Source organism: Rousettus aegyptiacus, unplaced genomic scaffold (genome assembly GCF_014176215.1).
Source record: "Rousettus aegyptiacus isolate mRouAeg1 unplaced genomic scaffold, mRouAeg1.p scaffold_m13_p_4, whole genome shotgun sequence".
NCBI classification, from domain to species: domain Eukaryota; kingdom Metazoa; phylum Chordata; class Mammalia; order Chiroptera; family Pteropodidae; genus Rousettus; species Rousettus aegyptiacus.
This window is the reverse complement of record NW_023416307.1, coordinates 147626105-147649997: the sequence shown is the minus strand read 5'-3', so window position 1 is coordinate 147649997 and position 23893 is coordinate 147626105. Positions and strand designations below refer to the sequence as shown.

Below are 23893 nucleotides of genomic sequence, written 5' to 3'. Positions count from 1 at the left end.
ATTTTTTTCATGCTCTTCTTAGTCATCTCTGTCTAAGTGTGAGCCATAGAACTGAGAGATTATTTAATGAAAAGTGTAGGTGGAATTTTGTCTTCCGACTTAAGAATCTTGTCCCTCATTCTGATACAGCTCTGCCTGAGGAATGCAACACAGTTAAAAAAAACCCCATTTCCAATAAACTCATATGGGTTTAAAATAAGCCACCACTTATATCTACCTGGGTCTGCTTCCCCTCTCCCTGAACCCCTCAGCGAGATTTGAAATGATGAAAACAATAAGAATTGTAATCTATCCAAGAATTGTGTTGATCAACAAGACCCTCAATAGATTGCGTGACTCACAAGTTCACGGCATATACAAATATCTGACTGGTCCTCATATTTAAGGCTTTCCTCACCTTCTTGCCTTTCCTGTGGCCATTTTGGGAGAAGGTGATCCTCAGGGATGTCTCTGCTGGCCCCCACCTTTTCCCTACCTCCTCGGTATTTGTTTCTTGAGGCTTTCCTCTCCACCACCTTTGTTCAGTAAACACTTCCTGAGGCCCACTGTGGCTCCAGGCCCTTCACCCCTACTACCCAGGCCACACCAGAGAGAGTAAGTAACAGGCAACCTCCCTGGGTCTGGCTTTCAAATTGATTACACCACAAACAAATATTTAAGTGCCCTTTATGTGCTTGGCCATTGGGATACTCAAATGAATAAAATAGAAGTCATGACCTGAAAGAAGCAAGTGCTTTTGGGGGAATACAGACAAGTAAGCAGGCAATGGCCAATTCAGGGACAAATCTCAGGAATAAATAAATACTCGGAGGCTTAGTTTACAGTGTTTTTAAAAGGGAGGAGTGCAGGAGATACAGAGGTTGTGGCCCTGTGCCTTAGTCCCTTGCATCTTGTGGCCTTCAGAACTGCACCTTCTCTCCACTTTCTGAGTAGGACTGTCAGCTGAGTTTTGCTGGTACCAACAGGTGATGTGATACAGGGGTGAAGAGCAGAAACCTGGATTTGAGGTCCAGATTGGGGAATGCTATTAACAGATCCTTAGGCAAGCGATGTGATACTCTGAGCCTGTTTCCTGATCCGAACAGTGGGGACAATGCCTCCTTATGGGTTGTAGAGATGGGTAAATGAAGGAGTAATAATAGTGCCAGTTATGGGAATAGCTGCCACTTCCTGAGCCAAACTACTCGCCAGGTTTATTGTTGTCTCGTGCATGGGAGCAGCTTTCCGTGGTCAGTGCCTAACTAACTGATCGATAACATAGAATAAATGGGATAATTCTGGCTTCTGCCCCTGACGTCAGAAAAGAACTGAGGAAGAAATGACTTCGTCAGACTCCCTGTCTGATCCCCGGGTGGTGAGGGGTGTTGTCGGCGTTTGCCCTGGGCAGGTGGGTGGAGCCACAGCGAACAAACTGCCTCTCCGGACTCTCAGCAATGCAGATGCGAAGGGAAGGGATCCCGTGCAGGCGGCAGCCAGGCCCTCCTCTGCCTCCTCACAGCATGAACCCCTTCGCGTTATCTGAGCAGTTGAAAGACTCTGGCAACCAGGATTTTAAGAATGGGAACTTCTCTTTGGCCATCAGAAAGTACGAGGACGCCGTCCAGATTCTCCTGCAGTTATACCATTTGGGGTAAGTGTTTGGATTTTCTTTCCACCTTTCCCCACCCACCCCCCCCAGGGAACGGGGACTCTGTTGCTTATGTTTTCTTGTCATTTCTTATCGCACTGCCTAGTTTCTGTTTTCTTTCTCTCTCACTTCCTGTTGATTTTCTCTGCATTGGCAGTTCCGAAACTGAGAGCACCAGAGGAGTAGCAAGGGAAATGGAAAGTGAAACATTACTAAACTTGCTCTTCTGCCTGGTTACGGGATCAGAGTCCTGGGATGACTGAAGTCCCCAAACCTCTCAGCTGTCATCCGTTGCATCTTCTTGAGTACCTGTATCATTTATTCCCTGGCCACAGTACACACCACTGGAGAACTAAGGCTCACCTCTACTCTGCCCCTTCCACTTCGAGTAGACCCATTCCCAAATCTTTTAGTTTCATGACATGCTTAAAATTCTTGGAGGACCCCAAAGAGTGGTTTTTTTTTTTTTTTAATGTCGGTTTTAACTATCGACATAGTATGTATTAGAACTTAAAACTGTTATATGTTAACATAAATAAGATATTTCAAAGAACATTTTGAAAACTGTATTTTGGAATATTTGGAAAACTATATTTTCCAAAGCAAACAATTTGGCGAGAAGAGGGGCACATTTTACATTTCTGCAGATCTCTTTACTGTGTCTCGGTAGGAGACATTTGGCTTCTCACATCCGCTCCTGTGTTCAGTCTGTTGTAATATCACATATCATGTAGACTGTGGAAAATTCCCCGTGCGCATGTGAGAGAATGAGCTTGAAAAAGGCACATAATGTCTTAGTATTACTGTTGTATTAGTTTTCTGTTGCTACTGTAACAAGGTACCACAAACTTAGTGACTTAAAACAATACAAATTTATTATGCTGCAGTTCTGGAGGTCAGAAGTCCGACATGAGTCTTACGAGGCTAAAATCAAGGCCTTTGGCAGGGTTGGTTCCTAGTGGAGGAGAGTCTGTTCCCTTGCCCTTACGACTCTGAGGGGCCGCTTGTTTTCCTTGGCTTGTGGCTCCTTCCTCCACGTGCAAAGCACATCATTCGACTCTGTCATCACATTGGTTTCTTTTCTGCTATAGCCCGGCCTCATTCTGTCTCTTATAAAGGCCCTTGTGATTGTATATAATTCAGAATAATGTTTTCTCAAGATTCATAATTAAACATATAAATGAAACACATCAGCAAAGTCCCTTTTGCCAGAAATGGTGACATCATTTGGGGACCATTATTCGGCCTAGTACAATTGTGAAAGTATTTTGATATTTTGATTTTGTGGACCACTGAAATGGTCTTGGGGACCCCAGAGGTTCCCAGATCATACTTTGGGAACAACTGTCATAAAGGAAGCAGAAGTTGTACTGAGAAATAGCACTGAATTAAATTACTGAAACGTGGCTCCCATCCCCTATCTCTTATCACCTCGATGTCTATACTCTAGCTGGAGTTGAGTTGAGTGCAATTGGCTCGGCCTGTAATTCTGTCATTCTGCCGCCTCCTGGTTCAGCTCTGAACTGTGTCAGAGCTGGGCCTAGAGCTCCTTATCCAGGGCGAAACACCCAGGTTTCTTAAAGAGATACTATTGTATGATGGTCATAGCCATAGACTGACTCCACACTGTGAGTGCTCAAATCTCAGCTCCACCACTTCCTAGCTGTGTGACCACTAACGGGACTTCTGCCTGGACCCTCACGTGTTACCTTTCTTAGACCTTCCTGACGCTATTCCCTTTGCCTGTCACCTGCTGCTGCCAGCTGACACAGGGATTTAGGTGCAAGTGCTCTTAGGAGAGGGGAATGGAGGGAAGCAGGACGGGGCAGGGGAAGGCTCCAAGCACGGATAGTGTCTCATCTGGAGTCCTCTTCAGCTTGGTCCCCCGGGTGCCTCTGGAGCATGAGTTGTACTGCAGAGCTGAGCTGGTCCCACTTTGGGGCAAGGGAGCTGACCTTTTGCTTCTCATATCAGTCAATCAGTGGTTGTAGACTGTCTGGCCCCTGGGAGTTGTCCTAGGGAGTGGGGTTATATTAGTCAGCTCCGGCTGCCATAAAAAATATCATAGACTGGGTGGTTTAAACAACAGGAATTTATTTCTCACAATTCTGGGCCTGGGAAGGTGCTGGACAATTCAGTTCCTGGTAAGAACTCTCTTCCTGGTTTTCAGCTGGCCACTTCACTGTGTCCTCACATGGTAGAGACAGTGAGGAAGCTCTCTGGTGCTTCCTCTTAGAAGGGCACTAATCTCATCATGAGGGCCCCACCCTCATGACCTCATCGAAACCTTATCACCTCCCCAAAGGCTGCATCTCCAAATACCATCACATTGAGGGCTAGGGCTTCAACTTATGAATTTGGGGTGGGAGGCATCATTTAGTCCATAGCAGGGGCATAACTTCCTGGGGAAAACGTACTCCCATTAGGCCGCAGATTAATCCCTGGAGCCCCTAGCTGCAGCTGACACTCACCGCAGCTGGGGACAGCCACACTGCCAAAGTATCTGGGCTGGACACTATGGCATCTACTACAGGGCAGTCACAGCTCCCTTGCTAGTCACCCACTGGCTTCCCTACTGCCTCTTCTCTGTTTCTGGGGCCTCATCTTTTTCCCTAGAGGGAATTATGGGTGCTGAGAGAAGCTGGACGCACAAAGCATCGGGGTGGGGACAGTGGTGGAGGTGATTTTCACTTTGCTTTATTTTTGTCTTTCTGCATCACGTAACTTTTCTATAGTGATTTGTATTATTTTCGCAATTAAAATATTCAGTAAAAAAAGAAGCCTGAGCCTTGCCTTGTGTGCCTTGAATTCAGTGGTATCAGGGCTTCTGTTAACATATTGTGGTATATTTTGTGTTTTCCTTTTCCTTCGGACCTGGTTTCAGCACCAACCTTGCTGTTGTATTACCCCAGGGCCAAGGCAAGAGCTCCCCTACCCCCCGCCAGCCATGTTTAGAGGGACTCTCTTTTGGCCTTCTCACAGCTGTACCCCTCCCCACAGGCGGAGTTTGTGGGGATTTATCTACCAGAGCCCTTTTGTCTTCTTTGGTCCATACCATGGAATTCCTGCCCATGCACTCTGTTCTCTACACAGACCTCCTACCTGCAGCCCACTTGTCTGAGGCCTGGCCAAGGTCAAGGGTTTGGCCAGAGGTTGGAATTGCGCCTCCTGTTGTGCGGGATAGGAAAGAGGGGAGGAGGTAGGCAGGGCATAGGCCTGGCTCACTCTGCCCTGACACAGTTCTAAATTTGAAACTTGCCTTCCAGTTATTATAAATTAGGAGGGTAGGACATATTTTATTGAACAGTTTGTAAGCTTGATTTATGGCCTTCAAATACTTACGTAGCACTGTCCAAAAGGACTTTCTGTGATGATGAAAATGACCTGGATTATGGAGTGCGGCTGTTGAGTCCTGAAAGATGTGGCTAATACATCTAAGGAACTGAATTTTAAATTTTATTTTGTTTTCATTAATTTAAATTTAAATAGCTACATGTGGCTAGTGGCTACTCTCTATAAGGGAGTACAAATTAGCCACATGGTGTGTGGGCCTCCATTTGTATTCTGGCTCTGGGTCCCGCAAATGCTAAGGGGGCCCTGCTGATGTAATAGAACAGCGCTTGCCCTGGACCTCTCTCTGTGGGTCCATGGGGATGGTGTGGGCACATATTCCAAAAAGCCCTTCCTGTGATAAGCTCTGCCTCCATTCAGCACGAATGTGCATGTGGAGTGTGTCTGGCCTCTGCTAAGGCTCAACGGGAACTCCCATTTTCTCCATCCTTAGGAATATTAATCATTTTTCAACATCTTCAGCAATAGTCTCTAAAAAGTAAAAAAAAAAAAATCTGTGGAAATCAATAGGAGATAGAACCAAGGTGTTAAGAACACTGTTGTTAAAAGGTGGGAGCAGAGGATCTGGGAGCTATAAAGGACAGATCTGTGTATTGCAAGTGCCCCAGGCTTTCTAGGGGCTTACAAAGGTCAGCTCTGATAGGTATAAGAGGGATATTCCATGCTGAATCCCCTTCGTGATGGCATCAGCTAGCACCAAAATGGTGGCCTTCAAGGACTGTTTTCTGTGTTTGCAGAGGGATAATTTTACTGACCACCAGCTTGTTCTTTCTCATAGCAGGGTTCCCCCCAGGGAGTTGGCTGTGTTGCTGTGCAACAAATCCAATGCATATTACAACCTCAGGAGATGGCACGAGGCATTTGTGGCTGCCAAGGAATGTCTCCAGTGGGATCCAACCTATGTGAAGGTATGGTGCCGTGATGGGAGTCGCTGCTGTCTCATTCTTCTTAACCTGCCACCTTCCCTCCCTTCTTTATAAAAGGGGAGTGCTCCTCTTTCAACTCTCTTTGCACTTCAAATGCCCATAGGGTATGAGTGGTACCCAGAGGAGAGTAAAAACAGTGATGGCCAAGTGCTGAAATGCTTTTGAAGGGGAGAGCAGAGCTGGGCCTCTTGACAAATGGAGTGCAGTGGAGGCACTCCTGGAGCTCATTTTCTCCTGATGTACTTACACTAAAATTCACAGTCTGTTCGTGTTCTCTGTTACTTGCAAGTTTCATTTTAGCAAAGCTTTATTTCAGATGCAATCTGAGTGGTTGCCATGATAGCAGTTCTTCAGGTAACATTTCTTACAGTAGAAATTAGCCCCTTTGGAGGGATCACGGAAGTTTGAGAGGCTTGTAAGACCTTTTAAGATTGTTAACAAAGGTTAACAAATGATTATTAACAAAACAAATAATCATTGGGTTGCTTTTTCAGCTAAAATGCTTGAGCACCTTCTCTGCAAGGCACCTTCACGTTCTTGGTGCCTCAAGGCAGACAAAAGGAGTGTAGCCCTTGAGTAAGTAATTCACAGTCAAGCTAGGAAAGGAAAAACGTGTGCAAAATCAAAGGCCTTAAAATACATCCTGGAACCATCCGAGGCCAACATACATTTAAATGTCAAATTAGTGGTATAGACAGTTTAAAGAGAGGCTCCAGGATAAAGTAGGGGAAAGTCCAGCCCTGTCCCCACCTGTGCTCTGCTTGCGCTGGTTTCAACAGCTTGGATGGGGTACTTTTCCCTGTCTACGCCTTCATCGCCCCAACTGTAAAACTGAGATAATACCTATGCCTTAGAGTTGCTTTGAGCATTAAGGAGACACGAAGTAAAGCCGTCGACTTTCGGTAAATAGAGCCTGTGTTATGTCTGCAGTGGTCTGCGATTTGTGGATGACGGCATAGTGGGAAGTGGGTGGGGAGGTTTGACCTACAGACTATGGCAGCCTTGAGGGAGGGATGTGTATATTTTACATTAAAACCTCTTCTGTTGGATGGATACTTGAGAATTATTGAGTCGTTTTGAAAATGAGAATGCATTCCTGAGGAATTCTGCCCCGTGACATTTGAAGATTTTCCTGTCTCCTAACTAGGGTAGAGTGAGGAGCAGTTGGGGTTTGCCCGCGTCCCTGAGGTGGAGGCTGTGGCTGTGGCCCATGGGGCGAGGGGTCCTGGCTGATGCTCCAGGGTTCTTCCTTGAGTGTCCAGACCTGCAGCAGCCTCTTACAGCATAGCAGCCAGGACCACTCTCCCATTTTTACCCAGAGTTCCTGGCTGTCTCCCTCCATTTTCATTCTTTCCCCCAAATGTCCTCTGTAGGGGAGGAAAAAAACCATTTTCTTTACCCTCTTTGGTTTAGTAGCTGGGGCCCTGCAAATGAGTCTGATAAGAGACAGATGAACAAGAGAAAAAGCATACGAGTTTTATTTGATGTTAATTTTTATGTGACATGGAGTCCTTTTGAGAAAGAAGTGAAGACTCCAAAGAAGCAGGCAGGCCTGAGAGCTTATATACCTTTTTAAACAAAGAGTGATAAATCATGGAGACATGACAAGACAAAGGAGAGTATTTTAAAGACTTCTAGGGGCTGCAAACTGTGGAAAAGTAAACATATGGGGTAAACAAATAGAAGAAAAGGGCTGTCTTAACAAGATTCGCTTGTGCAGGCCCATCTTAGTGCTGACTTTCTGTCTTCATGGCCGTAAAAACCCCCTGGGAGAGGGGATTCATGCAGTCCTTATTTCTCATATTTTGGGGTGGCATATTCTGATCCCCTTTACCCCCCTCCAAAATAAAAAGATAAAACAAATCTGAGAGAGTCAAAGAAATGGGAGATTCTGTACCAGCTTGCCAGTACCAGTTTTTCTGGTCGTTAGACTTTCAAATGATGGTTAAAACAAATTAATAAATCATCAGAGATTTGGCGTTAAGTAGAATTTTAAGTGTTGATGGGTGTGGATAGTCAAAGTGGGGAAGACAGTATGTATCATCTTGTTCCTACTCAGACTACGATATTGTATGCATGGGAAGCCTTTTGTATCAGTTCGTATATGGGCAAGACTAGACTATTTCCCTCTGTTAATCATTGTAATTTTCCTCTCTACAGAAATAAAAACAAATCCTGTCCCCCACTCCCGGGTATATATTGTCTATACTGTGGAGCTCCATAAATCTCAATACTTGTTATTACAATTTTTTCCCCTTATATACCCTGTGGAAGTTGTGTTTACTTTGATTGAAAGGAGCAGGGAACAATTTCTGTGTTTATATGGCAATCTCATTTTTTTCCGGAACACTGTAGTCTAAGGATTTTTTTCATTTCTCGTTTCTCATCTAGGCTGTGATTTGAGGCATAAATAAATAAACCACACATGTAGTTGGAACCAGGCCTGCTTCCTTCCCTCTGTCATACGATAGATGCTATGTACATTATAGATTCAAAAGTGATTATTTGCTTGCCAGTTAGAAAATGACGGGAAAAATGTGGAATGAATATAATGTGGTCATCCTGTATCCAGGGCTCCTTAGAAATCTGTGTTTACACAGAAGCGAGGCTCCTGCAGCCCATCTCCCCATGTCATCGATCTTGTCCTTCCTTTCAGCCACAGATGAGAACAGATGGGTGTGTTAAAGTTTTCCTTTTTCTCCCTTCCAGGGATACTACCGAGCTGGGTATTCCTTGCTGTCGTTGCACCAGTATTATGATGCCGCTAACATGTTTTTGAAGGGTCTTCAGCTTCTGCAAGGCAGCCGCGATCAGACCCAGGTCGCTGATTTCCTTGTGGGAATCTTCACCACGATGGGCAGTAAGTTGGACAGGGGAGCATTCTCTCTTCTCTCTTTTTTCTTTTCTCCTTCTTTTCTTCCTTCTTCCCTCACCCCCTTCCTTCCGTCCTCTTCCTTGTTATTTTATTTGAATGGCTCTTAAAGACTCGGGCTTCTGGGGAGATAATTACAGGGCGTTTCTTTGTGGCTGATTTATGTAGTTCGAATGAAACTGGTTTTCACATTAGAAAGCATTTCGAAAGCTTTTGCGGCTCATGCCTTTGTATAACTGACTAAGTCTTACTGCACAAATCAAAGTGCTCCCAATTTTGTTTCAGACCTCTTTTCTCTGTTGCTATTCATAGATCTTTCCCTATTTATATTACTCGTTTTATGTAATTTTTGCTCTTCCTTGTGATTTTTGCATGTACTTCTCCAGTGTGTCAAGAAAATATTCTGGTTTGCTATGAAAATAACCTGAAAGGGCTGACGGAGGGCCCCGTGACAGCTGACAGTGAGTGTGCCCAGTGTCGTGGTGGCTGCCATGCTCTCTGCGGCAGGGGGACTCAGCCTACGAGTGACGAGTGACACGTGGAGGCCTTTCACACGACTGCATTAGATTTTTATTCTAATGACGTGGCTGGAGGGGTGGCTTTTTGTCACTGGCTTGGATTAGGCAAAAACGGAAAAACAAAACAAGACATTAAACACAGCGTAATATACTCTTTGCCAGTGACAAAGGAGCTCTTTCCCTGGTGATCTTAGCCCAGTCTAAGTTCTTCCAGGAACCAGGCTGTTTTCAAATACTACATCTGATCAGATTTAAGAGTGCGCTGATTTGAGATGCACCATTAATTTGAGTTCTGCCATTCAGAGACAACATCGACTGTAACACTTAGCCCAGTTCTAGAGATTTCACATCTAGAATGTGAAGAATGGCACGTTTGAGAATTGCTGAAAAAATGGTTTTTGGCTTTCAGAAGAGGGGAAATCACTGCTGACAACAGATTCAACAGTTACAGAGCCACCCGTCACCATCGTGATTGCGGGGGAGTGACTTCTGCGGTCTGAGCGTGCAGTCCTACAGGTTGTGGCCAGTTAGGCACTGAGAGGGTTAAGAGCACTATCAGGCAGTGTGTGGGGAAGGGATAAAGGTGGGCACAGCTGTGTCCTCTAGACAGAGAAGCAGGTCTCCAAATGGGCGCTGATGGGTCACGCCCACCAGTTGGCCATTTGGTGACAGTGACTACAGCCTGCTTCTCTTTTCCTGAACCTGATGGCTTGGCCCTTCCCTTCAACTTCCTCACTGTCTTCTCTATGTCTTTTAAGAGTCACCGTTCTGCCAGAAGCCAGACTGGAGCTATGGCAATTCCCAAGAACTGCTCCTGGTGACTGCCCCTTTAAGAAATCTGGATGGTTTTCATTCTGCCCCCATCCTGAGAGAGGGCAACTAACATGTCTTAGGGCAACAGCAACCCATACTTTTCCACCAAAGTACTCCTATTTGGAGGGGAAAAGTATGCCCATGCCCAATTTCTAAATTTTGAAGAATATACTTAGGGAAATTTTTATTCTTTTATACAACATATGGTTGTTTTGATATTTACTTATTTTGGAAATTGATGACTCTGAAAGAGATGCCATGTTTTTCTGTCTGACCTGTCCCCTTGAATGCTCTCATCCATGAGTTTGAGAAATGTGGTTTGAAGGATCATGAGATGGCATAGGTCTATGGGCCACTGGGTTAGAAGAATGTGTATTGTCTAAAAGAATTGGTAGATCTGGGTTCCAGTCTTGCTTTTTTGTGATGATCTAGCTGCATGACATGCCATCAAGCCTGACCTCACATATGATCATTTCTCCTCTGTTGGGCGAAAATAATATTTGTCCCATTTTTCTTTAAAGGAAGTAAGTTTTGTAATTTCCCTTACATTTCCTCCTCCATAAATGAGGATGGGAGACACTGCCTTTGTGGTTTGTTTGAGGGATTAAATGTAAACAAATATCACTAGATTTAGTTAATAGAAAAGCTAAGCAAATGTTGGCTCATGTTATGCTGTCTGACTCTTAGGAGACTGATTTTCATTTAAACTTAAAATGATTGCAACTTTAGTCAATTATCTAGGACTTTATTTCTTTAATTTACCATTTGTCTAATTGTGGTTTTAATTGGAGGCTCTTTTCCTAAATGTTCTAGACTTCCCCCAAGTTAAAATTTCTAACAAATAGAAATTTCTTTCAGGTGACTGCATTGTTTTGGAAAGTTTCTTGCCCTGCTTTAATTATATTTTCACCACTGGATTCTCAAAGGAAGTGTGGCAATCCGTAATAGAAAAGTTGGCAAAGAAAGGACTGTGGCAGGTAAGTAAAAGGAGATGGCTTTCTTCTGGGGAAAGTACATTCTTCATTAAATGGTTTCATTCTGCTGACAGTGAGGGATGATAATTTATTATTTGTTTACCTTGATGCTAAAATAAATTTTTTAACTGTAACATCATTAAAGATGGAAAGTCAACTGAGATATGTTAATTATCCAGTTTCCATTTTTAAAAAAACAAAAACAAAAGATAAGAAATAGACTCAGTTTGTGGCAACTTCACTCCTTGCTGTGTGTGCTGCCATTGTCATCAAAGAATATAAAGTCCGGATGCTAATGGTAACATGGAATGAGGAAAACAAACAAGTGCATGCTCACATTCTTCGTCCTTTATGTCCTGCATTTGCTAGTGTGGGCCCAGAGGACCTGCCCGTGCTGCTCGGTGGGTTTCTGTACAGACTTAAGGGACTGCTACTCAGAGGCGACGCTGAGGCTGTAGGACCTGACCTCAGATCTAGGACCCCGTGGAAGGGAGGCGCAGAGTGGACTGAGGGGCCTGGGCTTCAGTGTCACACAGAGGTCTCCGTGAATCTTAACCCTCCACTTTCTATTTTAGACTAATTATTTCCCTTCTGAGTCTCATTTCCTTATTTGTAAGTTGCAGGAGATGAATCTATTCCCTCAGGGTTTTGGCGAGGGTTAGACATAACGGACCAAGAGCACCTAATGCTAATATCAGTTAATGTTTCCTCAGGGCTTACAATGTGCCGGACACTGAGCTAAAGGGGTTTTATAATGCCTGGCATATGCCAAGTGCCCAGTGGATCGTAGTTGTCATTGATGGTGGCCTGTAAGTGCTCCTGAGAATGGGCTGGCCAGGCTGGGTGTTTGGTTAGAAAGGGCCTCCTGGGTTTTCTAAAGCTGAGCAGTCGAGGAAGGTCACCAAAGCAAGGGCAAACCCTAAGGACTCTAGACCCAGGCAGGCGCAATGACTTCACAGTACAGAATTCTTAAGTTTTCGAAAAGGTCATGAATGTCATTGAAAATCTAATGGAATTATAGAATTCTCCACCTACATGTGCAATTTCAGGTATAGCGTCAGGGAGTTGATGGGAAACCCTGTTAAGTCCAGCCGTGGGTTCCCTGAAGCTCGCCTTATATTAAAAGGTCTTCAGAAGGAGTCACCAAGGATGAGGAAAGCAGGTGGGACTCTCGGGGAACCAGGAGTCAGAAGTCCAGGGTCCTAGTAACAAGAGACCTGAGGTCTTCTCTTTTTCAGATTAGGTGGCTGAACTAAGATATCTTTCCAGCTTTATTTAAAAGTTCTGAAATTCTGTGATTCCAAGTGCCAGGGTGGGAGTAGGAGGCTTTCAGCCTCACTTACAGAAATGAAGTTCAGTTTATAGGAAAAAGCCTCTGATGTTCTCTCTTCCTCAGGTGGGGCGCATGTGACTAGAGCCCCATAGCCAAAGTGGGGAGTCAGGTAGTTCCTGGTAGGTTGTCATTTTAGCCAGCCAAGGAAGGCCTAGGAATCCAGCCGAAGTGGCAGATCCAATATCCTATTAGCAGGGGGCCCCAGATAATTTTCAAATATTGGAGACGGAAGCATCTTATGGGAAAAAAGCCAGGCCAGCAATCAGGACTTTGAACATGTCATCTGGGCAGTGGAACCTGTTTAGAGCAAGTGGTTAAGCGTGGGCATCAAACTGAAAAGAAACTGGAGCAAGCGTGGCCATTGGCTCAGCTCACGTGGCCCCAGGCCCGTTGGCAAGAGTACACATGAGGGATGTGCAGAATTTAACCACTCGGACCTGCTGGCAGTTACCTGGGTGATCTCAACAGGGGCCTCTCAGGATGTGCTGTCTGTGACCCAAGAAGAGTTGCTTAACCTTCCTGGGATTCACTTTCTCTAGTGATTTTAGATAGGGTCAGTGGCTTAACAACTGGCTCTCTAAGGTGGGGGCGGCAGGGGGGTGGGGTGTAAAAAAAGGCCTAATTTGTAGTGTCTGCCAATTTCTGTAGTGGAAGTACTCTCATCATGGCCAATTTCAAGCTGCCAGTAGAATTACAGGACTTGGAGTTGGAAAGAGACGTGCGCAGTCAGCTCTCGCTTGCTGATAGGACCCAGCTCCAGCACACCACTCGGGAGGGTCTAATGGACCTCAAATACTTGGGGCTTCTGAAACCCCGATGTGCGAGAGAATTAATTGGGATATTTCTAAAGGATTTGATTCTTCTGCCTGCTATGCTTTCAAAAGGGAATTACTTTTTTTGCCCACTGCCTCTGTACCCTCGGCAGCCCTGCTTGACATCCAATGCTGTCTTCAGCAAGCTTCGAGGAAATGTGGTGAGAACTTAGCTCTCAGCAAGAACAGGAAGTTGGCTCTAGAGAGAGACCGATTATCATGGTTCAGGCTGAAAAGCTTGGCAGGTAGCTTTAAAAAAGAGACAGGGCCAGAGGGTGTTTCGTTTTGTTTTGTTTTGTTCATTTTAAAGCTTAAGATAACTTTTGCTCTAATAACCTGTGTGGAGAACATCATCGTTCCAAACTTTTCTTTTTCTCCCCTCATCAGTCATTTCTACTTCTGTCAGCGAAAAAAGACCAACTACCAAAAAATATCCATGTCCCAGAATTGTCACTGAAAAGCCTCTTTCAGGTAAGGTGGCTTCTTGAAGCACATGATTTTACTTCAGGCTTGGATTTGGGACCTTCCCTTTCAGCTGCCTCATGACAAATTTGTTATTTATCATAATTTTATGCTTGGGCCATAGCTAATCCAGGTTTTACTGATTCCAAACTTTATGGGTAAAGGAGTTTGAAGTTTCATATTGATATAGTGACTTCCATGATTGTTTCTGTATGTTTTTCTTTTACAGAAATATGTCTACATTGGACTTTATGAGAAAATGGAACAGGTGCCCAACTTAGTCCAGTGGCTCATCTCCATCGGAGCAAGCGTTGAGACTATAGGGCCTTATCCTCTTCACGCCCTCATGCGACTCTGCATCCAAGCAAGTGAGTGTTCTCCCAGCTAGACACCCACCCTCCCGGCTGTCCTTCCAGCTCTGAGCACTGAACTCTGGCACTCTGCTGAGCTCAAGCGAAACCAGAATTTAACCACGCGAATGTAGAATATTCACGTAATTTGAATATTCAACGATCGGTTATTCAAATGAGCGAAGGCAGCAGGGAAACAGCATTGTCTTCGTTTCTTCTGGGGTCTAGGAGCTGCAAGAGGCCCAGATTGGAAGGATCCTGTGTCCCTAGACAGATTCTGGCAGCAGGGTGGGGCCCTGGGACCCAAGGAAGGGCATGGGACAGATAGCCTTGGCCTGACAGCGCTCCCGGGAGAGCTGTGGCGTTTCCTCCCATTGGCAAAGGCAGATGTGGTCTTTTTCCTGGTTCATTTTCTTGAGATTGGGCTGGGATCCAAAGGGAAATACTGGCTGTTGCTGACAGAGTTTGCTTGTGGTTCTTTTAAAGGACTCCTATTTTCATAAAATGTCTTTTAAAAAATATCTTATTAAAACACAGAAAACACATACACATTTTACACTTTAGTTAGAAGCTTTTTTTCTTTTCCAAGCACATATGGCATCACTGTTGGACATTTGCCCATACTATTTTATAGTCTTTCTCTTCAAGGTGCATCATCTCCCTGGGAATGGGGGAGGTGTGGGGTGGTCAGGGACTCGAAGACCTGGGACCCCATCTTTGCTTTAGCCAGCTTTGCCCTGCTGTTATTCATTTTATTACTGGGGAATCTGTAAGATATTTTATTCATACACAGGGATTGGTGAATATATTTAAAAGTAAAGTCTGACGAAAGGCAAACTAATCCAGTCTTCCTAGTTTCCATTTAGGAATCTGGAACCCAGGCAAGTGTGCATCTCGTTATAAAGTGATGATTCTTCATTGTGTCCGCTCTTTAAGTTAGCTCCTGTGAGTTATAGGCAGGTATCAATAAGATCAAGTGTTCAAGTTTATCCCTGAATCGTTTCTCAGAGGAAAACTCTGACATGGTGGTAAATGGTGTCCACAGAGTTGGCAGAAGTGTGTGGTTTCCCTTGATCTTAGGAGCTACAAGGAAGGAGTCTGGGAAAAGAATTTAAGATGTATGTCTTATTGATAATAATAGTAATATATTAGGGACACCTAATCGGAGATACTGACTTGCTGGGAGCTGTCACACCCTGCCCAAATCCTCTTTACGCCACCCCTCTGCTCCCATCCCCACCTGCTGTGAGTGCTCTTTACCAACAGTACCAGCCAGAGAGGATCTCCCTTCCTGGAGGCACAGAAGGTCATGTCCCACCTCAGGCGGGACAATGCTGTGGTGCATTTCACTCTCCAGAGCTCCCCATGGGGTCAGGCAGAAGCAGACTCAGCTGAGACCACATCTCTGCTTGCCTCCTTCCGCTTCCTTGCCCTGCTTCCTCACTCTCTTTCTCCTGAGCTCCGTCACTCGATAAGTATATAGGAATCCACATCTCAGGCTCTGTTTCTAGGGAATCTGAATCACTTTCTGTGACTAACTCATCTTTTCAGTTCCCAAACTCCTGTGTCTCCCATACCTGTGTGCGTTGAGTGGCAAAGCGTGTTGGATTACCCACATGGTTCCCTTAGTGTGGTAGATATTCAGAAAAGAACATAAATAACTCATTTAAATTCCCTCCAGAGGATAAACGTCTTTTCAGATGGTTAATGGACCATAAGCCCGAGTGGAAAGGCCACATCAACCAGAAGGACGAGGATGGCTGTACCGTCCTGCACATCGTTGCCACCCACTCCCCAGGATACCCCCTCAAGCGTAAGTAGTGACACCACCTGGCAGGTGTGCTATGGGTTGGATGGCTTCAGGCATTAGAGAATCCACACAGCTGACCTTCCCCACAGCTGACCACTACGTTTTACACATCCCATCCTGCGACAGATTCAGAGGACTAAACTTGGCCTTGAATTAAGCATGATTGGGAGGGTAGGCTCTATGCAGAAAGGATGTGGGACAAGAGAAGGAAGAATTGCCATGCTCCAGGTGTTCTGGTTGGCTTCAAATGGCTTCTGTGGCGTTGAATGACTCGAGGACATGGGCTTTTGGCTGCATTTGTTCCCTCCCTCTTCAAAGGGTTTCTAAGTGCTTTATTTTACATCGAATCTGTGCTAGCCACTAGAGATCAATTGTGAACCAGACAACAGACATAGTCCTACCTTCATGGCACTTAGAATCTAACACAGGAATCACATCCTTCCGCCAAAGCGAGGCAGGCCACGTGAGAAAATGAGGCTTGACCATGCAAGGAAAGGCCGGCTCCTTGATACAGACGTACCCCGTTAGCCTGTGAAACAGGGAGACCGTGTGCACTCTTACACAGCTCTCTGAGGTCTCCTGTTCTGGAAACTCTCATGGAGACAAGCATATTTTTTTTTTTTCTATGAAAAAAGTTCGGGTAGCTGAGACGATAAATGGTAATGGACTCTCAGCCCCAGTAGAAGGGAGGTGACAGTGAGCACTGGGGAGCTTGTGCCTGGTGTGGCTGCAGGCTGGCTCTGATCATGGAAAGCATGCTGCCATCTTATGGAAGGCTGGACTTAAAACAAAACAAAACAAAACACTTGTGATTATAAACATTGGTTTGAAATGAATCATACCTATGGATTAGACGCAGCCCGAAGGTTTCCAGTTGGGGCCCTCTGGTCTGGTGGGTCCTTTTTCTTTCTTCAGCAAGTCCCAGGGGTAGCCAGCCCAGGGGATTCGTCTGTCTATTATCATTCCCGACTGAACTGGGTCCCAGGAATCCAATTCTGGGGGAAGCAGAGAAAAGGCGTCCGATGGGTTTTTATTTTGAACTTTATCGACATATTAATTTATGTACCATATCATTCACCATTTAAAGTATACAACTCAGTGCTTTTTCATATATTCGCAGAGCCATTCGACCATCATCACAATCAATTTTAGAACATTTTTGTCATTTGAAAAAGAAAACCCAGAACCATTAGTAGCCACTCCCCATTGCCTCCTACCTCCTCAGCTCTAAGCAGCCACTAATCTACCTTCTGTCTCTATGGATTTGCCTATTCTGGACATTTTCTATAAATTGAATCATGCGATGTGCGGTTTTTTGTGACTGGTTTCTTTCACGTAGCAGGGTTTCACGGTTCATTCACGTCATAATGTGTATCAGCACTTTGTTTCTTTTCATTATAAATAATATTCTATGGTGTGGATATACCACCTTTTGTTTACTCACTGATCAGGTGATGGACACATGACTTATTTCCACTTTTCAGCTATTATAAATAAAGCTGCTATGAACATTTGTGTACAAGTTTTTGCGTTGAAATATATTTTCATTTTTCTCGGATACCTAGGAGTAGAATTGCCAGATCATGTGGTAACTCTACATTGACCCTTTGAGCAACTGCCAGCCTGTTTCCCAAAGTGGCTGTCCCATTTTACATTCCCACCAGCAATGTGTCAGGGTTCTAGTTTCTCTGTATCCTTGCCTCACTTGTTATTATATGTCTTTTTGATGTCCTGTGTATTTTATTATCTTATTAAAGACAGTGGTATCCTGGCAAACGTTTGACAGCTGGGATTTCAAAGAGAAAAGCCCTGGTTGTTGTGTTGGCTGATTTCCCTGGCGTAAACACTCCCCCCGTGGCTGATTTCAAGCTGCCAGTGTGACGTCATTGAACACAGAGCTGGGAAATGTGCAATAGCACACCATCATATTGCATTTTAAGATAGATGTAAAGAAACCTCATCATAGATAATAGCAAAATGTAGAACAATAATTAAGAAGTGGTGAGTTTTGTTTTTAATACATTTATTTATTGTAAGTAATAATTTATTTATTGTAAGTTTGAACAGTTTAGTTGTTAATGATGGCCATTTATTGACCATCTTACAACATTCCTGGAGATGTGACAATTGGTCCTCGTGGACGGGTATGAGCTGGCTCCAGTGTACCACTGTGATAAAGCTATTATTAGCCTCGTAATTAATGGTTAAAGTAAAGTATGCCTCCAATCACCTCCAATTATTGTGCTGTCCTACACATCCCCATCCTGAAAATCCTCAAGAAAAAATATTTCCGGTTAAGACTCTGATTTGCGAAGAGACACGTCTCCAGGTCTCCTGAAATACAGATGGCTTGAGCAGGGTTTGGGTATTTTATATACATGTTTTGCCTTGGATATTAACTGCATGTGTTGATAACTTGGCAAGCATTCCATTCCCTGGGATTTAAACCAGTGCCATCCGATACACGTATCACGAGAGTCACAGAGACAATTTAATTTTTAAAAATTTCTCCTCGATCCACTGGAGTTTAGCATAAGGATCTAGTTTTATCTTTTTCCAAATGGCTACCTATTTGTCTCAGCATCCGTTATGTAGAAGTCTGTTGTGACCTCAGGAATTTGAGATGCTGCTAATTCTGGGCTTTCTATTCCGTTCTACGGGTCTTTTTGCCTGTTCTTCATGTGCGATAGGCTTCTTTGAATCACCTTTTAAAAAACTAGTTTAAAAATCGAAACGAAATGGCACAGCAAGATGGCTAAAATTAAAAACAAAAAAAAGATGGATGGCGACAAGCACTGACAAAGGTGTGGAAAACTTGGAGCCCTCAAGTAGATGGTGGGAACGAAAAGCGGTGGATCTGCTTTGGAAAAAGGGCTGGCAGTTGCTCAAAAGGTTAAACAGCTCGCCTGCGATCCAGCAATATTACTCCTAGGTAGGTCGAAAACATATGTCTCAGCCAAAATTTGTGCATGAATAGTCATAGCATTGTTCATGATAGCCAAAAAAGTGGAAACAACCCACATATCCATTAATCGATGAATGGACAGACAAAAGTGGTACATCCATCCTACAGAATATTTTTCAGCCATAAAAAGGATTGAAATAGGGATACATGCTGCAGAAAATCTCTAGAGACGGAAAGTAGATTACCAGTTGCCAGGGGCTGGGGCAGGATGGGGAGAATGGGGAGTGACTGCTAATGTATATAGTTTTCTTTTGGGGGTAATGAAAACGTTCTGGAATTGGATAGTGGTAAAGATTGCGCGATTTCGTAAATATACTAAAACACACTGAATTGAACACTTTCAAAGGATGAATTTTATGGTTCGTGAGCTGTATGTCAATCAAATAATTTTTAAAGGCAAAAAAATTGAAAGTGCATGTTTTTAATAATAATAAAAAAAAAATCCCCAAATCAAACTAGCAACGACAAATCACTTCAAAAAGATGTGTGATAAAAAGTAAATTCTCATCCACAAATTTAACTACCAAAATATTTTTTGAGTGTCTTGCCAGTATATATATTCATAAAACCAAATGTCTTTTTTTTTCTCTTTCAAATATGAATGCGAACACACTCTACATGCTGTTCAGCAATTTGTTTTTTAATTCAGCAATATGTCTTGGCCATCTTTCCCTTATAGTACCTGCACAGCCATTTCATTTTTTTAAATAGCTCATGGTACTCTCTAATATGACAGTGCCCTACCGATGTATGTTTAAATGGTTTTCAGTTTATTTTGCTACTGAAAGCAGTGCTCAGAGAACATTTTTCTACGTTCATCTTAGTGAACTGCTAGGAATGTATCCATAGAGTGATTTCCTAGTTTAGAAATTTCTTGTTCAAAGAGTTTGTATACTTCATTGTGATGACCTCTTATTTAAATTTTAAATAGATTACATTAAAAATCAAAGGGACAAAGGTACACAGTGAGAGTCTCTATGCTACCTCTGTCCTTCAACCGTTCGGGAACCAATGTTATCAATATCTTATGTTTTTTTTTTCCCACAAATATTTTTGTATGCACAGTAAAAATACATGTACAGTTTTAAGATGTTAGCATATTGATATGTATTTGGATTTTGAAAGCTATTGCTAACTTGAACCCAAGAGAGGTTGCCCCAACAGTGTATGAGGTTATCTCCATCTTGACTACATTTTTGGTACATGAAGAGTCAGGAAACCTGCAGATTATTCAATGTGGCCTGGATTTCAAATCACCATTCTAAATAATTGCAGCATTATAGGGCCTTATAAATTTTCTGTTCTGTTGGTATTTTGGTGGGGACTGCTTATTATGATGGTCCCCCTGGTTCTGGAGCAATGGTTTGAGAGTCTTAGGGAATCACGAGAGCCGGGCAGCAGTTGGACCCAAAGCCTGGATATGTTCATCTTTTAGAATTATAGAAGTGAATATGGGTTGGGACTGGCTTCCTCTGTCTCAGTTACAAGTTGCATATGCTCAAACTGGTTTAGGCAAGTAGGGGAATTTATTGGCTCATGAGACTAAAGAGCTGAGTTTGGTCGAGGTACCCCTAAGATGTCTTCAAGAATCTGTCTTACCTCTCAGCTCTTCTCTTTCTGTGTTAGGTACATTCTTAGACAGTCTCTCTTTCACCTGAAACCACCAGAACATTCTGGATTATGTTCTGCCAATTTTTTAATCTCAGCAAAAAAGAATACCTTCTTTCAATATTTCAGTAAATACCTTGGAATGAATCTCAGTGACTTAACTTTGGTCTCATGAACCAATCAACCACTAGGGCCAGAGGATGGAATGATCTGATTGGCCAGGTCTCAGACAGGTGTTTGCCTCTGGAGCAGGGGCAGTGGTAGTGGATGTCATGGTGACAGGCATGTGTATCTGTCTTTCTAGTTTAAACTGCTATCAAATCGGCAGTGTTGGGATCGGGGAGAGGTGCTTTCTCAAAAGTAAATTGGCTTTTTATCAGAAAAAAGGTGAATGGATGCCAGCCAAGTAAAAAAAATAAAAATAAAAATCTAGTCTGTCAGTGGTCTTCAAATTTTGCTTCCTTATCCTTTTAGAAAATTTTGAAAACCTGTGTACCTCTTGACACGTTTTTAAGTTGACATCTAGAATTTTTTAACTTTGAGTCTAAATAATTAAAAAGGTAATTTTCAGAATTTTGTACACATTGATGTTTTAAAACAAAACTCCTATCTCACTCCTTTATTTGTATATAGTAGTGTATCGTACAAAACAATTTGATATTTTCTAATATTCATTTAAAATTATAGACATGATCTTTTAAAAAAATTTTAAAAGAGTTTATTAGAGTTTATTTGAGCCAAACAGAGGATATGCCTGGAGGACAAGTTCCTTTAGTGGTCAAAATATCAAATGTGCATTTTTTTAAATTTATATTTCTAGTTTACTTTTTTAAAAGGAGTTTGCCCTAATATGATTTACACTTGAAAGTCTTGTCATCCAGGGATACTCTTCCAGGTCAAAAGCACTCATATAACTTTAAATCTTAAATCTAAGGGTTAATTTTTTTCCGGATTGAATTGTTACTAAAATTACGACTACAGAGATCATTAAAAAAAAAGCAAACATATTAAAATTTGAAGAGGGGGAGGTAAGAGGAGAATGGATTGTAGTGCCTTTTATTTATTTTTATTTATTTGTTTGTTTATTTATTTTTTCAAAGTAAGATTTCCTCTTTTTTTGTAGACATGCATTATCATTAGCCACAAGCAACCAGGTATGTAGGATAGGTCTTATATATGGCATATGTGAGCACCAGCAGCTTCCAAGTGGCATACTTGAAAGTCAGCTAGTTCCATATTTGGCTCCCACTCAGCAACTCCATTGTCTACACAAGGCTGTTTGCTCCCTAAGCATCTTAAGGACAGAAAATACAATTATATAATTTTCAGGCGTACATTATAATTTGACATCTATATTCTATTGTGTGTTTACTACCCAAAGTCCAGTTTCCTTCAGCTACCATATATTTGATCCCCTTTACCCACTTCCCCCTCTCCCTTCCCCCCTGTATTTGACCCCATTTACCCCATCTACCTCCCCACTCCTCCCCCACCCCCTACCCTCTGGGAACCACTAGTCCATTGTCCATGTCCATGAGTCTCTGTCTTGGTCTTTCGTAGTGCCTTTAAAAGGCACTGGGCAGGCATCTAATTTTCCTTTAGGTGATACCACTGAGGTCAGGAGTTTCACCTCCTTTGGAGCAATACATTATTAGTTTTCCATGCTTTGCAACAAATCACCATAAAATTAGCAGCTTAAAACAACATCCATTTATTTGCTCACAGTTCTATAAGTCTGGAGTGATAGACTGAGTTTTCTCTTAGTGTCTCCTGAAGTTGAAATCAAGGTATTGGCTGGGCTGTGTTCTCATCTAGAGTTCCAGGCCTTCTTTCGAGCTCACATGGTTGTGGCAGAATTCAGTTCTTTGTGGTCATGGGATTGAGGTCCCTGTTTCCTTGCTGGCTCTCAGCCAAAGGCTGCTCTCAGCTTCTACAGGCCACACGCATTCCTTGTCATGTGGCTCCCTCTGTCTTCAAAGCCAGCAGCGGAGAATTTCTTGTGCATCACATCCCTTTTGTACTTCGAATCTCTGCCTTCTTTCATCCCTGGACTCTACACCTTTGACCTTTTGGGTTCATGTGATTAGGTCAGGCCCACCTGGAAAATCTCCCTGTCTTTAAGGTCAACTGTTTGGGGACCTTAATTACATTTGCAAACTCTCATCACAGCAGTATGAGGATTAGTATTTGATTGAAGAACTGGGAGAAGGTGTGTGTATACCAGGGCCTGGGAATACCGGGGGCAGCCTTAGAGTTCTGCCTGCTCGACGGAGAAGAAGGAAGTAGGACCTTTTTATTTTGTCATATTTTTGTAAAGTGGGAGAACTGGGGAGACGGAAAGGAGAACACCACGAGCAAGATAATAGCTGGAGTATAGGTGCCTGGTCAAGGTGACTTTTAGGAAAGCATGGGCATGGAAGTTGGGGGCTAGGCATTGACTCTTAATTTAACTCTCTGTGCCCACGTAAGTCTTCATACCCCAGAGATACACCTGTTCTATTCTGAAAACTATTGCATCTGTGACCACAGAGACACCTTTATGCTTGGCAAATAGATTCGTCGAAGCAGCAAATAGAGCTGGCAGCCAGGTGGTAGGGGCTTGGAGGGTCGAAACAGTGACAACAAAAAGACCCTGATGCGAAAGCAATTGCCACTTTCTTCTACTGTCCCCAGACAGGCTTTTCTTTCTAGAAGAATATTCTGTTGCCTCCGTAGGGAATAAAGAAATCTGAAGTCACAGCTTGCTGTTATCCTTACAGCTGTAACTGTTGCCTAGTAACCAGATTCCCCCTCTCCTTGCTTGTTGCCAAGGAGAGGGGAGAAAGGTATAGAGGAGTGTACTTCTAAACCTCTTAAAAGCTATTGTCCTTCCCACTCCACACAGGACTCCTTGCTTCTGGGAGTCGGGTGGATTGCCCAAGGCCAGCAGTTCAGGGTCTGTAAGCAGAGGGACCTTGGTCTCCTTGCCTGGGCTGCTCAGGCAGAAAACTAGGAAGACAGCACTCATGGGGACCTCTCCTTACAGAAGGAACCGTGACAATGCCCCCTTTTCCTTTTGGCCTGCCCTAGGACAAACGGAGGATGTGCAGATGCTCCTGGACTTTGGGGCAGACCCCACTCTGCTCGATCAGCACTCCCGGTCTGCTGTGGATGTCCTGAAGAGGAATAAGAACTTCGGAGCCATCAAGAAAATCAGCAGTCACTTGGAAAAACTGGCTGCGTGTTCTAAGGACTCATCAGGTACAGCTTCCAGTGACTTCACTTTTTTTGGGAGGGCACATAAAACTGCTTCTGTGATATTAGATACAAATCAGTTTATCTTTTCTGATATACGAAGATGGAAGTGAGACTAACAGTCTTTTGGAAAACTTGTTTCCTTTTTTTTGAAAGAATGAGAAACTCTTATTTAGAGAACCTCTGTGACATTACATTCTGGGAATTTCACCTTTAGATACCATAGGTGATTTTTTTT

General features: G+C 43.4%; 1 protein-coding gene across 2 annotated transcripts in view; it reads left to right on the top strand.

Annotated features, from left to right (window-relative positions):
• Position 1: 1 nt before the first annotated feature.
• The window catches only part of TRANK1 (tetratricopeptide repeat and ankyrin repeat containing 1), a 69699-nt gene continuing 45807 nt past the window's right edge, over positions 2–23893 (top strand). The window contains exons 1-8 of one of the 2 annotated variants that reach the window (XM_036218914.1): positions 2–1630; positions 5760–5886; positions 8614–8764; positions 10966–11084; positions 13614–13697; positions 13918–14056; positions 15720–15851; positions 23491–23661. In XM_036218914.1, coding sequence (XP_036074807.1) covers positions 1434–1630; positions 5760–5886; positions 8614–8764; positions 10966–11084; positions 13614–13697; positions 13918–14056; positions 15720–15851; positions 23491–23661 — 1120 coding nt within the window. In that variant the 5' untranslated portion in view covers positions 2–1433. Of the gene's footprint in view, positions 1631–5756; positions 5887–8613; positions 8765–10965; positions 11085–13613; positions 13698–13917; positions 14057–15719; positions 15852–23490; positions 23662–23893 lie in introns of both variants that reach the window. The other variant, XM_016124010.2, reaches the window with a different exon arrangement.